At 40.9% G+C, this 19,252-nt stretch overlaps 1 protein-coding gene across 1 annotated transcript in view; it reads left to right on the forward strand.

The window, feature by feature from the left end:
• rims2a (regulating synaptic membrane exocytosis 2a) overlaps positions 1-19,252 on the forward strand; it is an 839,749-nt gene that overhangs the window by 555,157 nt on the left and 265,340 nt on the right. Inside the window, exon 26 of the mRNA XM_060824314.1 lies at positions 18,592-18,698. Within this exon, the coding sequence (XP_060680297.1) occupies positions 18,592-18,698 (107 nt within the window). The remainder of the gene's footprint in view (positions 1-18,591; positions 18,699-19,252) is intronic.

Raw genomic sequence — 19,252 nt, forward strand, 5'->3', positions numbered from 1 at the left:
AACTTTTGTACTTCAATAATTTTGTGAAGCTTCCTTTCATTGACCAAATGCTCATATTTGAAATACTTAGCAAATTAAAAGTCATATCAGAACTCTTCATGAATTAAGCGAAAAGGAAATATCTACGGGGTATGAATTATTGTCCTTGTGTATTTACTGTTTTACTTCCTCCATTTTAGCAGTATTTCTGACTTATTATTTGCATTAGAAGACATGATGCTGTCTCTAACATCCACAAAAAAATGTCATACTAAGGCGTTCCTAGCTTGCGAGTCAAACTATCTCTTAAGCCTTTTGGCCTTCCTGCCTACTTGCTATAACAGGTATAACTGATGCCTGTTTCCTGAAAGTTGACAATCTGCTGAATGTCACCTCTAATCTAATTAAATCTGTTGTGGTTCTGTTCGCCGAGCTGGAAGTTTTTGCTGCAAACGTTTTGTTCCCTGGCTAGGGAACATCATCAGTGCTATTGGAGCCTCCTGTGAAGCGCTGCTTTGATGTTTCTTCCGGTATTTATAGTGGTGATAAATATAAATACCGGAAGAAACATCAAAGCAGCGCTTCACAGGAGGCTCCAATAGCACTGATGATGTTCCCTAGCCAGGGAACGAAACGTTTGCAGCAAAAACTTCCAGCTCGGCGAACAGAACCACAACAACGGACACCCGAGCTACAAATCTTCAACCAGACTCTAATTAAATCTGTTTCCATCAATCGGTTTCATCATCTGAAAACATCCACTCACGCTCATCTTCTTTGTCTATGTCTTGCCATTTTGTGATCACAGAAGAACTGGAATCACCCAAAAGGAGGAACTCAGGTCTGTCTCTTCAATTCCTTATTTTCTATTGTCTGCTGTGTTCATCTGAGTGGAATCTTTACTTATGTTCTTTATTGTGTGTGTTTTATTTTCCCTGTATGCTTCTCTTTTCTCTTTCAAACACAATATGTTTTAAAGAAAGAAAGGTGCTCAGTCAAAAACTTTCCAGAACATCTTTTTTGTTCTCGTATTCTTTCCCGTTCTGTTTAACATCACACAGCATAAGTGTGGCAGAAAGTTACTTGGAAGCAAAACTATAGCAGAAGACATAATTGAAATAGTGTTGTCTTCTTCTTGGATTCCCCTTCTAAAGGCAGCTCCTTTTGCTGACCACTGAAAAGTGCCATTCTGCTTTTATTATGGGGAAAATGAGGGGCAAGCCCAGAGTTTAACCAAATAAAGATTAAAGCCCATGCATTTGGCTTTAACATGATCCAGCTAATATATCTTTCAGCCAACTAAGCTAACCGGTACCACAGATTTCAAAGATTAATAATAAAATTAGAGAAATATTGCTACAGGAAAATGGTCTCTTTGGTTAATTTTTCATAGGGTCGTTGTTCCCTGATGCTAGCATCAACCCTTATTACAATGATTTGTGCCATGCTTATCCTGTTCATCACTTAGATACAAATTTTATTTATTATTTTAATTTATGTAGCAACATTCCATGTACGTTTTTTATTCTTTCTCCCCTCACCTTTTTGACGTTTTGATGTTTAGAGGAAAATGATGCTGACGCAGAGATCTGGGAATCAGGTAGGATGATTTGGATTGCTAGCTGTGTGTTAAATCATTTGTACACCCATAATATTTTACTGATGGACTGCATTTTGGACTTCAAACTGGGCATCAAAATGACTTTATATTTAATTTCAGAAATTAATTAGGAACAGGTGTAGACTACTCATCCGCGCAAGTCTGATCCACCATTCAATAACATGATGGCTCATTTGATTACTCTATAGTACCCTCAATAACCTTTCACCCCTTACCAAGAATCCATTCACCTTTGCCTAAAAAAATACACAAGGACACTGCTTCCTGCACCTTTGGAGGAAGAGAGTTCCAAAGACACGTTCAACCTCTTGTGAGAAAAATTATTCTCATCTCTGTTTTAAATGGGTGACTCTTACTTTGAAACAATGATCTTTCCTTCCAGATTGTTCCACATCCACTCTGTTGAAACAGCTCAGGATCTTGTGTGTTTCAGTCAAATTACCTCTTACTTTTCTAAACTGCATAATTCAAATTTACTTCAATATTTATTTCAATTGGGACTTCAGAGCACCATGTCTGTATAGTCTTCCAGGTTTACACATTGCTAAAGGCTGCTGCCTTGTCCCTGTGGCAGACTTGTCGATCCACAGAAAGTGGGATCAACAGGCAGCATCTTATAGACATCTGAGGGACATGAGCTAAAGCAATGTTTTTCTGGCAAAATCGAATGAACTGTCCAGCAAGGCCTATCCCAACAATGGGAGCATCTCGCTACATCTTTTCTACTTCCGCTGAGTGGTGAGTTGCCAATTAAGGGGGATTGTGCCTTGGTGAATTCTTATTAGTGCCACAACTCCACTCATTAATATTCAGCTTTCTATCTTACCAAACACAATAGACCTCAAGAATTCTTGGCGTGAATCTTAGAGTCGCTATTTTAGCTCACCACTGACTGCAATGACCTTCCATATTGCTCGGCAGCAAGGAGACTTTCTGCACAGGACAGGAACCTAATTCACACATTAAAGCAGGCTGCACCTCAGTGCTACTCACATGCTCTTGTAATGCTCACTCACTTAGCACCTATCTACATCCATGCCTGACCTTGCCTTGTCATGCTGTTCCAATTAGTGAATTGGTGGTTCAGCCAGAGTCTAAAGGCTATCAGTATTAATATGCTCTTTTGTGTAGACGCACAGACAGGCTGCTTGTCAGTAGGAAAAGCACTGCTGGTTAGGCAGCATCTGAGGAGCAGGAGAGTCAAGATTTTGAGCATAAGCTCTTCATCAGAAGCATGGACGGCTGAAAAATAAATGGGAGGGAAGTGAGGCTAGGAAGAAGGTAGCTGGGAATGCGATAGGTGGATAAAAATGGGGTGGAGGCGTGATGGTAGTTGGTCAGACTGGAGGGTAGAATGGATAGATGGGAAGGAAGATGGACAGGTAGGACAGTTCAAGAGGGCGGTGCCAAGTTGAAGGGTTGGATCTGGGATAAGGTGGCCGGGAGGGGAGATGAGGGAATCGCCTGCCTTGGGACCCTCCAACCACATGGAATCAATGTTAATTTCACCTGTTTCTTCATCTCCCCTCCCCCCAAATTAACCCAGATCCAACCCTCCAACTCGGCACTGCCCTCTTGAACTGTCCTACCTGTCCATCTTCGTTTCCACCTACCAACCCCACCCTCCACTCTGATCTATCAGCATCACCCCCTCACCTTCATCTACCTATTTCATTTTCAGATTGACCACTCTGTGGTCTCTACATAGGGAGCATAGAGGGCAGAGTAGGTGTGTAATGTCAGGGTTCAGGTGCCTGAGAGAATAGTTAAAGACGAAGTTCAATGTGGGTGGGTCTCCACATTGTTTGGGGGAGGGGGCGCAAAGCAAGGCAAAGTAGGTAGTAATGGCCTTTTGATGTAGTATGAAGTAAATGTAAACTTGGAGGCCCTTTTGGGCAAGGTGGAAGTTACTGATGATCCGGCGCAGCCCAATGCTGACTGTGAACTCTATATTACCTGCTGTCACTTGTTCTTCTCTAGACACTAGCTGCAATTGGAAAATGACTAGGACAGCCACCCAGGGCAGACAGAATCCGTGTCAGTTCGATTGGGAAAGCATGTCTGCTGGATTTGAGGATGTTGATTGGGCAAAAACATTAGGGAGATGGTTACAATGCCTTGCTATGCTGTACTGCTGTTCCCTCTTCATTCATATAATTTGAGGTTATCCCTGGGGGAGGCAGAGTTGAATGATTGATGTGGGTCTGGAAATGGAAAGGGGTTTGGAATGCAGCAAATCCTTCCCGTTGATAGAATATTTTGACCAGTCAGCTGGCACACCCACCTTTGACAAGTTGGAGCCCATGCTGAGGGTGGAACAGAATAAATGATGGAGACATGGCTCTTGTTATTGGAAAACTGCAAAATTTTCTGACTCCCAGTTCCTTTTCCAGGGGATACATGAGACATAGTTTTATTGCGGACTCTATATCCCAGGACGTTGATGCAACTGTACCAGATGCTGGTGCAGGATCCGAGGTCTGCAGGATTGGGAGGCCATCCTCTCCCAGTGACTGTGAAGGTGACAGCAGCTTTGAACTCCTATATAACTGGCTTCTTCCAGCAACGAATGACTTATGTCAGATCTCTCAGAATGCACCACAATGCATCAGGAGTGACAAATGACATTGGTCACACTGGATCCTTTAGTTTCCCCATAATAAGCCCTGGTAATATGATTCAGGAACATAGCTGGGTTCACCAATTGCAGGATGCTAGCCTGAAGCACGGTAGCTCAGTGGTTAGCACTGCTGCCTCACAGCACCAGGGACCCGGGTTCAATTGCCTTGGGTGACTGTATGCAGTTTGCACATTCTCCCCGTTTTTGTGTGGGTTTCCTCCGGGTGCTCTGGTTTCCTTCCACAATCCAAAGAAGTGCAGGTTAGGTGAACTGGCAATGCTAAATTGCCCAAAGTGTTCAGGGATGCATGGGTTCAGTTCGAGTGTGGTGCTGGAAAAGCACAGCAGGTCAGGCAGCATATGAAAAGCAGGAGAATCAACGAGGGCTTATACTGCCTGACCTGCTGTGCTTTTCCAGCATCACACTCTCAACTCTGATCTCCAGCATCTCCAGTCCTCACTTTCTCCTGTGTGGGTTAGGTGCACCAATCGGGGTAAATATAGAGTAATAGCATAGGGTAATGGGTCTGGGTGGGTTACTGTTCATAGGGTTGGTATGGACCTGTTGGGCCGAAGGACCTGTTTCCACACTGTCGGGGTTCTATAGTTCTATCGACTGTACATGTGCAGCACTGAGAGAGCCATTTCACAACACTGCAGAATTCATCAGCAAGAAGGTGATCATTGCTACTTCCTGGAGATGTGCGTCTGCTACCCTGGCAGCTGTCATAACTCCGACATCTTGGAGCATTCCCATGTACATGGTGTGTTTGAGGGTCCAGATTCCTTACAAAGCTGCTGACTGGTGGACAAGGGCTACCCACAACTACCATGGCTCATGACATCATGACACCCGTACTGATGGAGCAGCTGAAGATGCGAGTTTGCTGTTTGTACTAGTGTGGGGGATGGTCCCCCAGTAGATTAAGATTTAGATTTTTAGATTTTGTTGTCATGTTTACTCAAATATAGGATTACAATCAAAAGTGTATAATGTCACTGCACATGGCGCCTTTAGGTACTAAGATACCTAGGTACAATAAAACCTAGGTACAAAGTAGTAAGAGAAACATGAGTTAAAAAGTTAAGCATTACTTCATAGAATAGTAGAAAAATAAAGAAATAAGTAATAGTTTACATTAAAGTCTTTCATAGTTTAAACTAGGAAAATAAAGGATAAGGACAACAAAGTATATCCATCCTGGCGGGCTGTGCTCTGCACAACTGGAGCAGGCCAAGAGATACTGTGCTGGATGCTGAGGAACTGGGGAATTGGACCAATCTTTTGAGAAGGACGTTGCGTGCACTGGGGAGTAAGAAGCTCTCTTTGTGCATGCTTAGCTGCATCAGGTGCGACATGCCAGACAGTTCATCATTGACATCCGGTTCCAGGAGATGGTAACTGGAATCAAGAAGCCATTATGGTTATAAACTAGACATTAATAATGATTGCTGTTTGGTAGTTATTGTTGGTCTGAACTGCAGCCTGTATTTGTATTGATTTGTTTGTGTTCATTTTTGATGACTAAATAAAAGTTAATGTTTGGAATTGTTAAACAATATGCCTGTATGTGATCTGTCCTGACTGGGCAATGACAAGATTCAGGTTTATGCTGTGCACTGAAGATGAAGTAGCAGTGATCTGGAAATGTTGGTTCAGATGGAATGTAGCTGAGGAGGGAAACTGTGATCTGGTGGTTAAACAGTGACTACAATAATGTGCCAAGAGCAGCATGGCTTTGTGAGTGCTGTGCCGGTAAGTTTCTGATGAGGGGCAACACCAGTTTGGTAACTTTTGTCTGGGTTCACAGTGGTCTTTTTTAGATGGCAAGGACATAAGAGATGCTGATCTTTCAGCAGATATCCAGTAACTGATGAGTTTTTCTGGGGCCGCAGCTGTTCACATTATATATTAATGATCTGGATGAAGGGACTGGGGGCATTCTAGCGAAGTTTGCCGATGATACGAAGTTAGGTGGACAGGCAGGTAGTACTGAGGAAGTGGGAAGGCTGCAGAAGGATCTAGACAGCTTGGGAGAGTGGTCCAGGAAATGGCTGATGGAATTCAATGTGAGCAAATGCGAGGTCTTGCACTTTGGAAAAAAAAATAAAAGCATAGACTACTTTCTAAACGGTGAGAAAATTCGTAAATCAAAGTACAAAGGGATCTGGGAGTGCTAGTCAATGATTCTCTAAAGGTAAACATGCAGGCTGAGTCCGTGATTAAGAAAGCGAATGCAATGTTGTCATTTATCTCAAGAGGGTTGGAATGTAAAAGCACCGTTGTGCTACTGAGACTTTATAAAGCTCTGGTTAAGCCTCATTTGGAGTACTGTGTCCAGTTTTGGTCCCCACACCTCAGGAAGGACATACTCGCACTGGAATATGTCCAGCGGAGATCCACATGGATGATCCCTGGAATGGTTGGTCTAACATACGAGGAACAGCTGAGGATCCTGGGATTGTATTCATTGGAGTTTAGAAGATTAAGGGGAGACTTAATAGAAACTTACAAGATAATACATGGCTTGGAAAGGGTGGAAGCTAGGAAATTGTTTTCGTTAGGCGAGGAGACTAGGACCCGTGGACACAGCCTTAGAGTTAGAGGGGGTCAATTCAGAACAGAAATGCGGAGACATTTCTTCAGCCAGAGAGTGGTGGGCCTGTGGAATTAATTGACGCAGAGTGCAGTGGAGACCGGGACGCTAAATGTCTTCAAGGCAGAGATTGATAGATTCTTGATGTCACAAGGAATTAAGGGCTACGGGGAGAATGCTGGTAAGTGAAGTTGAAATGCCCATCAGCCATGATTGAATGGCGGAATGGACTCGATGGGCCGAATGGCCTTACTTCCACTCCTATGTCTTATGGTCTTAAATAGTGCATGGTAAGTTGGAGGATGGAATTGGATGTGAGGGACACCAAGGGCTGGGAAGTTAATGAAGTGAGTTTGGTAAGTTACAGTGAGAAGTCTCACTAGGGCTCACAGTGAGAAATCCTCCAAAGAATTAAACGCAGCTTGCATTTTAAAAATAAAGTTCAGTCCAGTGAGTCCAATAGGTTATATTTTAGTGCCCAAACACAGGAGTCAGCTTAATGGATCCTAGACTCTTAGCATTCTATTTGAACAAAGTTGGTATAAAAGAAGCAGTATTTGTATGTCACTCCTTTAAAATATTAAATAACTTTCCTCAAGTTTTTTGTTTTAAAATCCTGGAATAATCATATTAAAAAAACACTTGAAATAGACAATAGATGGTGCTCAATACAATATTTAATCTTAATTAAAAGAACCTCAGATTTATTTTTTCCAACCTCACGTTTTTGCCACTTGTTTTTCTTTGTAAACTATAAAATGGCACTAATTACTCTGAAAACCTTTCTATATTGGAGTTCATACCTTGCAAATACTTTGTTTAGTGCTGTTTGAAAACACTTCTGGTATTGTCACTATGCATATAGCTTCTCAGTGTGATTGACATAGAATGTTACACTACAAAAACAGGCCATTCCAACCCACTAGCTCTATACCAATAAAAGCAAGGTGTTAAAAATACACAGCTGGTCTGACAGGAATCTGGAGGGAGAAACAGTTTCTGGACAGAATTTTGTGTGTGTTGTGATGTCTTATCATCTGCTATGAAATCTCATGGCACTCCTCTTGACCTGATCCATAGTTACCCTGATGTATAGACTAAAGTTCCTAATTGGAAGAGGGAACACCTTTACCAAGGCTTCCAGCATCTCCACATAACCATCTGCCATTACCAAAGCTAGGTTTATTTAATTGCCACACGAACCAGCTCTGCAGAGCCTGTGGCAGAGTTTTAGATTGCCTGCTACTGCAAGGGCAAGAGTGCTGCATATTTGATAACTGCCTGTGTCCATTACTGTGCCAACCGAAATTGCTGGAAGTTGGAATTGAAACAGGTATCCTGAAATTGTGTCATTTTTGAAGAACTGCCAGACTTGGAGAACATCGGTGCCTTTGTCTCTGCATTTCTTGTTGCAGATGCTGCTGGAACTGTTGCACGTTTCCATTCTTCGCTGGCTACCTGACCTTTGCTGGTGGTTACATTTAAGAACCTCTCTTAGTTCCATGACGAGACTGATGTCACCCAACACAGTTATAGCTTTCAAAACTATTCAGTGTCCGTGTAAGAGTACTGAAACTAAATCATGCCTGAGTATTTGAAAGCAAATATATTACCACCACCTCAGTTAGCCTTTGATAGCTCAACATGTTTCAACCCCTCTGAACAAAATGCCCATGATCCTCCAACAATTCTGTAGTACATTCTACAGAATTCTGTCATAGTCCAGTGTGCTTGTGATGTGTTATTGCATGTATGGACAAATATTGTGAAATGTATATTGTTCATGCACTCAGTTAAAAAGTGGCTTTAAAAACATCGATCACCCAAGCATCCAAAAGTTTTAGTGAAAAGTACTGATCTCATTCCCAATGTGAGCCTTGGTCCCTGTCCCTGCTTCTACAAGATGTGCATGTCAAAGGTAGATACCACATCTCCATGCCTCTGGTGGGGATTCATACCATTAGAAATGCATCTCAGACATATGCCATTGTTTACTAGAAACAATGCTGTTGGGGAAAGAACACAGAAATGGAACAGAATGAAACATAGGAAGTGTTCGCCTATTTCCCTTCTGGGAACTAGATCTAGATCCTAGATTCTTGTAGAGATTTATATCTAACTGGAAGTTCTAAACAAGTACCTCATACTGAGGCTCATACCAGGTCTGGAAGGATTGTCTTATGAAGAGATGTTGTGTTGATTGGGCCTATATTTGAAATTTGGAAGAAAGAGAGGTAACCTTATTCAATCATACAAAACATTTAGGGAAATTGACAGGGTAGATGTGGGAAGGTTGTTTCTCCTATGGGAGAAACTAGGACAAGTGGGCGTAATCTCAGAATAAAGGGTCACATGTTTAAGATAGAGATAAGGAGGAATTTCTTTTCTGAAAGCATAAAACAATACAGCACAGGAACAGACCCTTCAGCCCTCCAAGCCTGCGTTGACAGATTTTGCCCTTCCACACTAAAACTGCCTTCGCTTACAAGATACATATCCCTCTATTCCCTTCCTATTCATGTCTCCATCTACTTCCTGAATGCTGCTTTGTCTGCTTCCACCACCACCTCTGGAAGCATGTTCCAGGTACTCTCCACACTTTGTGTGAAAAAGTTGCCTCGCAAATCTCTTAAGAACTCCCACCCTGCTCCCCGCGCCTTGACCCTGTGTTCCCTAGTAATTGACCCCTCCACCCTGGAAAAAAGCCTCATACCTTCCACTCTATCCATGCCGTGCACAATCTTATAAATTTCTATCAGGTCATCACTCAACATCCTGTGTTTCAATGAAAACAAACCCAGTCTATCCAAGCTTTCTTAATGTTCTATATTCTATAGCTAAACTCCCCCTCAACAAACAGCATCCTGGTCAATGTTTTCTGTACCCTCTCCAAAACATCCACATCCTTCTGGTAATGGGGTGACCAGAACTGTAAGCTGTATTCCAAGTATGGTCTAATTAAAGTTCTATAAAGCTGCAGCATAACTTATTTATCCTTATACTCAGTTTCCCTTCCAATGAAGGCAAACATGCTTAGGTCTTTTTTACTATCATATTCACCTGCACTGCCAGCTTCAGTGATCTGTGGATGGGCACACCTGGATCCTTGTGCATATCAGTACTCTTAAGGGTTCAGACATTCACTGTATAATAACCTGTAACTTGACCTTCCAAAATGCATCACCTCACATTTATCAGGATTAAACTTCATCTGCCATTTTCTGCTCATGCCTCCAACTAATCTATATACCCTGGCAGTCCTCCTCACTATCCGCAATTCCATCAATCTTTGTAGCTTGCACAAACTTACTAATTAAACCAACCATATTTTCTTCCAAATTATTTATGTAAATTGTGAACAGCACATGCCCCAGGCACTGATCATGGTGGAAAACCACTAATCACAACCCTCCATTCCAAAAAGCATCGTTCCATTGCTCGTCTGTTTCCTATGACTGTGCCAGTTCTTGCTAGCTCACCCCAATATCTTGTGACTTCACCTTTTGTACCAGTCTGCAGTGAAGATTGCAGAGCTGTGGGATTCTATATCATGGATGGCTATCCAGGGTATGACATTAAGTGTATTCAAGGCTGAGGCAGACAGAATTTTAATCATTAAGGAAATCAAGAATTAGGGGTAAAAGGCAGTAGTGTGGAGTTGATGATTATAAATCAACCAGGATATCATTGAAAAACAGAGCAAACTTCATGGAGTGAATGGTCTATTTCTGCTTCTACATTTTATGGTCTTCTGGGTATACCCATTCTTAATATATACTCTTTCCCCTTCCTAGTGCACAATCTTGTTCATGTATGTGACTTTGATTAGATTCCTTACAGTGTGGAAACATGCCCTTCGGCCCAACCAGTCCACACCGACCCTCCGAAGAGCAACCCACCCAGACTCATTTCCCTCTGACCAACGCACCTAGCACTATGGGCAGTTTAACATGGCCAATTCACCAGACCTGCACATCTTTGGACTGTGGGAGGAAACCAGAGTGCCCAGAAGAAACCCACACAGACACAGGGAGAATGTGCAAACTCCACACAGTTACTTGAGGCTGGAACCGAACCTGCGACCCTGCTGCTGTGAGACAGCATTGCTAACCACTGAGCCACCACAAATTGGAATGGGCAAAGATTTTGCTCCGAACAGTGCAATTCAGTTAGTAACAACCCTTGGTATGTTCAGAACAAACTGAAATTGTAAACTTGTCATGCACTTCTGGATGAGTTACAACAATGATATGCCAATTGGCCTGTGGATTCTTATGATCAGCAGTAGTAGTAAGCAGCAACAGTTGTATAATCAAGAAAAGCCAAGTATACTGGCAGTGGCAGAGATATGTCAAACCAATGGATTAGTTGTTCGAGATCTAAAGATACAGTGTTTGGGAAACAGTATCAACTTTAACGAGATGTAGGTGTGATAATCAAGTTATAAAGCTTGTTTTATGTATGCTCTGGATATAAAGGTACATTTCAGATATACAGACTTCAACATGGGTAAAAAGATGTTTTTTTACAGAGTTCCAGACTGAGCAGTTAGCATGTTGCTCAAATTTATGTGACCACTTGAAACAAAACTATCAAAGTTTATTTTTCCCCTTGTGCTAAATTCCAGTATTTTAGGATAATGAGGTGTCTTTCAACAGGAATATGAGTACAAGAGTTTTCAGATACTAAATCCTGCTGTAAAAAAGATGTAATTGGATACTACCTACTTAGCCCATCTAATTGAAAAATTTGATCCTGATTATAAATTCCAATCTCCACCTTGCCTTTTTTTTTGTAGATAAATGTGAATTGATCAAGGACTAAGTTATAAGCGTCATCAGAAGTCATACAGTGAAGATTTGACATTATATTATATCCAACAGCCCACTAGCAGCAAAGTTATCAGTTAGATATGGTCAAAACTGAGCAGTACTGAGTGAATCCGTCCAGCTCTTTTCATTGTGTGTATAGAGCATATTGACAAAGAATTATATTGTTAACAGTTTACTCAGAATATCATGTACAAATTAAATAGGTATTACAGAGTAGCTTTGCTGATGATTCCCTGAAAGGATTTTACATTCCTCACAATGCTGTTTCAACTCAAGTAGCATTAACTTATAAAATGTAAAATATACCTTGTGGAGCTAATATTATCATCTGGAGCAAAAATATAACATGCTGGGTACACTCAGCAAGTCAGGTAATATTTATTGAGATGACATAAGTTGATAGTGCTACTACTGAGCATGTAAAATGGACAAAAGGCCCATGCCAGGTTTGGAAAGGATTCAAATCGCTTCATGAAGGTGACAGGACATGCCAAATTTTACAATGTTTTATGTTTTTCTTTTAGATTTCCAGTATCTAGCGTTTTTTGCTTATTGTTGCATGGAATCATTTTCAGTTTAATTTTAACCTATTTGCTTGGATATGTTGTCGATATTTGATCTCTATGATGAAATATGATATAATCAAACAACGGTGTAATCCAACAGATGGGACAGTTTTGCAACATTTTCTTTAGCAAATGAGTGAAAGAAAATAAATTGAACAGGCCTTGCTGTTTATACATATACATGTATATTTGTGTTATTTAAGAGTAGCTCAATTGCAGGAAAGCAAATATTTATACTAGAGTATGCTGTCTAAGCTGTTTTCTTTGTGCACCATGTAAGTGCATATTATGAACATTCGGGAGGTCATTCAAGTTTACTTACATGTCCATTAATTTGTAAACTTGTCAAGTATATGAACAGATCAGCATTAACCAAAATTTCAAGCTACAGGATTGGAACAACTGAATGCAAAAATTAATTCAAATTGATGTGAATTCTATACTTTATTGCAACCATATTGCTGGAGTTTTATGCCACAAGCTGAACAACCTGTATTAAGGGATTCAAATGTTAAACTATGTTCTGTTCAGTCTTAACCAATATTTGTATAGCCTAATTCAATTGAATACTTTTAGCCAAATATTCTAATATTAGCTGAAATCGAGTATGTTCACCCAGTAGAAACACAGGAAATTCTTGGACTTGATGAGAGATTTCAAAGCTTTGGAACATTGGAGTTTGACTACTGGGAAGTTCTTTCATCCATTAATGTCAAATATTGGATTTCCAGTAGGATTCCAATAGGTAGTTATAGTACCTGTGTATAATAAAGGAAGAGGATCAATGCATGGTAGAGGATAGCATTTTGTATTCACAGGATGAGGACATCGCTAGCTAAGCATTTATTGGCCTCCTCTAATTGCCTAGAGAACAGTTAGGAGTCAGCCGCTTTGCTGTGGGTCAGACCAGAGGAGAATGTCTGTTTCCTTCCCAAAAGGGCGTTAATGAACCAGATGGTTAATTCACGGTCATCATTTAGACTCTTAATTCCAGATTTTCATTGAATTCAAATTCTACCATCTGCTTTCATGGGATTTGAGTCCCCGTCCCCAGAACATTACCTGGGTATCTGGATTAACAGTCCAGTGATAATACCACTAGACCATCATCTCCCCTAATAGTGAGACATTATTTGTAGATACACAACATTCAGTATCTTTCATATAGAGGTGTATAGTATGGAAGCAAATCTTTCGGTCCAACTCGTCCATGCTGACCAGATATCCTAACCTAACTTAGTACCATTTGCCAGCACCTCTTCCTATTCATATGCTCATCCAGATGCCTTTTAAATGCAGTAATTGTACCAGCCTCCACCACTTCCTCTGGCAGCTCATTCTATACATGCACCACCCTCTGCATGAAAAAGTTGTCCCTTAGGTCCCTTTTATATCTTCCCCTCTCGCCCTGAACCTAAGACATCTAGTTCTGGACTCCCCCACCCCAGGGAAAAGACCTTGTCTATTTGTCCTATCTGTGCCCCTCATGATTTTATAAACCTCTATAAAGTCACACCTCAGCCTCTCACACTCCAGGGAAAACAGCCCTAGCCTATTCAGCCTCTTCCTACAGTTCAAATCCTCAAAGCCTGACAACATCCTTGTCAATCTTTTCTGAACGCTTTCAAATTTCATAACATCTTTCCAATAGGAAGGAGACCAGAATTGCATGCAATATTCCAAAGGTGGCCGAACCAATATCATGTACAGTCACAGCATGATCTCCTAACTCCTATAGGTAAAAACAATGACTGCAAATGCTGGACAACAAATTCTGGATTAGAGTGGTGCTGGAAAAGCACAGCAGTTCAGACAGCATCCAAGGAGCAGGAAAATCAATGTTTCGGGCAAATGCCCTTCATCAGGAATACCTTGAATGCTGCCTGAACTGCTGTGCTTTTCTAGCACCACTCTAATCTAGAATCCCAACTCCTTTACTCAATGCTTTGACCAATAAAGGAAAGCATACCGAATGCTGCCTTCATTATCCGATCTACCTAAGACTCTACTTTCAAGGAACTGTGAACCTGCACTCAAAGGTCTCTTTGTTCAGCAGTACTCCCCGTAGTTTACCATTAAGCGGACAGGTCCTGCTTTGATATACTTTTCCAAAATGCAGCCCCTCACATTATTCTAAATTAATCTCCATCTGCCATCCTCAGTCCATTGGCCCATCTGATCAAGATCCCGTTGTACTCTGAGTTAACCTTCTTTGCTGTCCAATGCACCTCCAATTTTGGTGTAATTTGCAAAATTACTAACTATACCACTTATGTTCACATCCAAATTCGTATGTACTGTGCCAAAGATTGTCTTTGGATCATTATCTGTTTTACTTCTCCTTGAACCTTTTTTGTTGATCAACCTAATCTACACATCCCTCAATTTACTTGTGTCCATGTGCTTGTCCAACAGTTGCTTAAATGTCCCTAATGTTTTTGACTCTATTACCACCATTGGCAGTGCATTCATGCATCCACCAATACCTGCATAAAGAACCTACCTTTGACATCTCCCCTATACCTTCCTCCAATCACCTCAAAATTATGACCCCTCGTGACAGCTATTTCTGCCTGGGGAAACATCTCTGTCTATCTACTCTCCCCATGCCTCTCATTATCTTGTACGTATCAAGTTACGTCTCTTCCTTCTCTCTAGTGTGAAAAACCCTAGCTCAACCCTCCAATAAAGGCAGCAGCCTGGTAAATCTCCTCTACACCCTCTCTAAAGCATCTACATAATGAGGTGTCCAGAACTGGACATAATATTCCAAGTGTGGTCTAACCAGGATTTTATAGAGTTACAGCAAAACCTCATGGCTCTTAAACTCAATGCCCGTTAATTAAAGCCAAAACACCATATGTCATCTTAACAACCCTAGCAGCTTTGAGGGATCTATGAGCATGGACCCCAAGACCAACGTGGAAGTGGAAGTTAAATCTTACAGACACATACGTATGAATGTTTACTTACCTCATAACATAGAAACATAGAAGTAGGAGCAGACGCCTTTCAAGCCATTCAGTATAATTTTGGCTGATCATCCAACCCGGTTTCCATTTTTGCTCCAAACCCTTTGATCGCTTTCGCAAATTCCTTCTTGAAAACATTAATGTTTTTGTTTGAATTGTTTTCTTTGGTAGAGAATTCCACAGACACAGGACTGTCTGAGTGATGAAATTTCTTGTTAACTCCGTTCTAAATAGCCTACCCTTTATCCTTACACTGTGACCCCATATCCTTCCTACGTTTACCCTCTCTAGTCCTGTTAAAATTTTAAAGGTTTTTACACAAATGAAATATCTTTTCATTCTTCTAAACTCCAGTGAATATAGTCCTAACTGATGCAGTCTATCTTCATACATCAGTCCTTGCGATCATTTGCTGTACTCCCTCCATAGCCAGAACATCCTTTCTCAGATAAGGAAACAAAATCCACCGTTTCCAACTCCACCACATGAACTATGCCAATATTTCCATTCACTAAACGGCAGCCCTATCTCTGCAAGTATGTGGTAATTGGTTTATTCAGAGATCAATTACTTAAATCCAGTAAAGGACAACAGCATTACATTATTACTGACTGAAGGCGTAACTGGTGGAGTTTCTGGAGAACCGTAGGATCTCTGTACAGACATACAGATGCTGCACTGGAAAATTCCTGGCCTCCCAACAGAAATTTATATTTCTTCCCTCTCTGACTAGGAATTTTAGGGCCATGACTATTAACTTAGTGCCAACATTTGGAGGCAGGTGTTCAGTATTAACTAACTCGCTGTCTCCCACCACCAAGGAAACTTCCAAATTGATTCCAATCAGCTTGTTCAGAGCTGACCAGCGAGTTACTTGGTCAATCACATGGCTTGACAGTAGAGTTCCAGCTCACCAGAAGCTGACAGTCAGTTAGAGGCTAGCAAATTCTGGGTCCTAAATATCATGGTTGAAGCCCAGTCATAGTGCTGTACAGCACAGAAACAGACTCTTTGGTCCAACTCATCCATGCTGACCAGGTATCCTATTTTAATCACATTTGCTAGTATTTGGCCCCTATCCCTCTAAACCCTTCATATTCATATACCCATGCAAATGCCTTCTAAATGTTGTAATTGTGCCAGCCTCCACCACTTCCACTGGTAGCTCATTCCATACACACACCACCCTCTGCATGAAAAGGTTGTACCTTAAGTCCCTTTTAAATCTTTCCTCTCTCACTTTAAACCTATGGCCACTAGTCTTGGAAAGACCTTGGCTATTCACCCTATTCATGCCCCTCATTATTTTATAAACTGCTGTAAGGTCACCTCTTAGCCTCTGATTCTCTAGCGAAAACATTCCCAGCCCATCCAGTCTCTCCTTAAAACCCAAACCCTCCAATCCTGGCAACATCCCTATAAATTGTCTCTGAATCCCTTAAGGTTTCACAACATCCTTCCTATAGCAGGGAGATCTGAATTGAATGCAGCATTCTAATAGTGACCTAACCAATGTCCTGCATGGCAGCAACATGACTTCCCAATTCCTATACTCAATGCATTGACCAAGTCTTCAGATAACCCAATGGTATGAAGGCGAATCTTTTCTTTGGCTTCTCACAGAGCCAGGTTGCACAGACAGATGGTTCAAACGTTGCTGGCTAGGGACATGTTAGCTTTCTGTGACCATTCCCTTGTGTACTATCTTTGTCCCATTTGTCCCAGAACATAGCCCAATTTGGTAGACAGATTTCCCAGTTCAGAAACCAGCCATTTTTCTTACTTGCTGAGAAGACAAGTAATCGGGTCGGTGATGAGTTGATGCCCTTAATGGACCATTACTTGACCACTCAATAACCTTAATTACTGACCAGTCAAGAAAATTCCCAATAGACCTTCTCATCCATAATTGCTCAGGAGATGATTATCTCTCCAGGACCAATTAGTTGCTCCTGTTACCATTATCCTCACCACATCTAGACTAGGGAAAATTATGCCCTTGGATCCAAACATAACCTGAGCCCTCAGCATCAAAACCACTACAGCCTTCCTAAAAGATGGCTTTTTAAAGGATTAACTATAACTGAGTTCAGTCATAAATCTCTAGACTCTTTCCTTTCCTGCATACATAAATGTTCCCCTCAGTTCTGACTGTATGCATTCTAAATAATATATCATGATTTTCTGCCTAAAATTAGCATGTGGCCTGTTGCACAACAAGGCAAAGTATGAAGCGGAACACAAAATTATTGAACCTAAAATAATATATGCCATAATTCACCATTAAGATTAATTTCTTTAAGTGCAATGGTAGTAAGATCGTAATGAGCCATACAATTTAGTTTAGCAATTGCTTTGAGTTCTGTTGTGCAGCAGAATGGTGAGTGTTGTAATGTGTTGATTTTGTTTGCAAAGCTACTGGCAAACAGCTTGGCTCAGCAATAACTTGATTTCACAAAACTACATACTTACGTACACAGTTCCTGAGTCTGAGGTTAGAGACGTTTCTAAAACTGATATTCCATCGACGTTGGATCACAGCTATTGCATGGGGTATTTGGCTTCAGAAATAGAATGCAGTTGGAGAAAAGGAGGAGGAATTTGCAGTAGATCTCATTTCGCAGCATCCTGACTCACTTCTCTCACTCCAAGAAAATAAACCACCACAATGTCTAAAAAAAAACCCACTTTGAAGGTGGGTAAGGACAGTGAGACAGGAGTCTGGACATTCTGACAAAATTCATGTCTGTGTGCTGTTTTTGGTTACTTTGTATTGTTTTGGGTGTAAGTAGAATCTACAATTAGATTTTCAATTGGCATTCAATTAAAAAGAGGTCCATTGGCAAACTGGCAAGCTAATGAGGGAAAACCTTTTGCACTAACTTTTCATACTTAACTGACTTGTGACAAACCAGCTTATGTCAACTCGAAGCCCATGGAGTAGCAGGTATTGCCCTACTGAAGGGACAACGCAGGGCACCTCTCCTTTACTAATTCAGTGAGCTTTCCCACTGAAGTTTAGGATGATCTACCAATGAGGTGCAATAGACATAACCTCCATTCTCCTGTATCTATGGCAATTCAATGGCCCATTTGCAGTTTATACCTTCAGAGGCTTTCTTCAGCTGTGTGATCCAAATTCTTTTTATTAAAGGGACAAAGCCATTTTGGTGATTTATCTTGTTCATAATATATTATTAACGCTGTCAAAATTCATGTAGATTGAAAGTAAATCTTTGATTCCACTGGTTTTAAAATATAGTTTTGTCCAATTCCAAATCCCAATTTTAGACTTGACAATGAGCTTTGATCGGACACACTCACCAGTACCAGTGAAATGATTGTAATAGTCAAAAGTAATTGCCAATTGCAGGTTGATTGTTTAACTTGACACTTTGTCCACAGGTACAATGGATGTGGAAGAGAGGACTCGCCAAATGAAAATGAAAATGAGCAAGTACAAACAGGTTGCAACGTCAGATTCAAGGTTGGAACAGGAGTACCATTCCAAGGTTAGTGCAAACATGTACAAAGTGCACATAAAACAAATGTGGATTTTTAACTTAGATGCAAGTTGCAATTTTATTTAAATGGACTCATTATAATTGAAAGAAGAAAATATTTTAAATACTCAGCAAGTCAAGCAGCATCTGTGAAAAGAGAAACAGAGGCAACATTTTCTATCATTGACATTCCATCAGAACTGAGAACAGTCTGAGAGGTAATAAGCTTTTAGCAAGTTGGGAAGAGTAGACAAAAAGGAAAGGGAAACTTTGTGATATGTTAGAAGGTCGGAATAATAAAATAACCAAAGAAATGAATTTGTGAGACAAAATGGAATAATTATGTGGCACTATTTTTTAAGTGTTGAGAGGAGATACAAATAGTAACAACATAACCATTCTCAGCTGCTCCCACAAAACAGTGACCTTCTTGACTGAGGTATGCCAATTATGGATAAGCTCATAATATCACAGCCAAAAGAACATCTTCAGTCAGCAGAGGGACTGAAACTGCAGTATTAGTGCTATTCTGCACCAATTCTAGCAATTGAGCTACCTAGTAT

This window comes from Hemiscyllium ocellatum, chromosome 4 (genome assembly GCF_020745735.1).
Source record: "Hemiscyllium ocellatum isolate sHemOce1 chromosome 4, sHemOce1.pat.X.cur, whole genome shotgun sequence".
NCBI lineage: Eukaryota > Metazoa > Chordata > Chondrichthyes > Orectolobiformes > Hemiscylliidae > Hemiscyllium > Hemiscyllium ocellatum.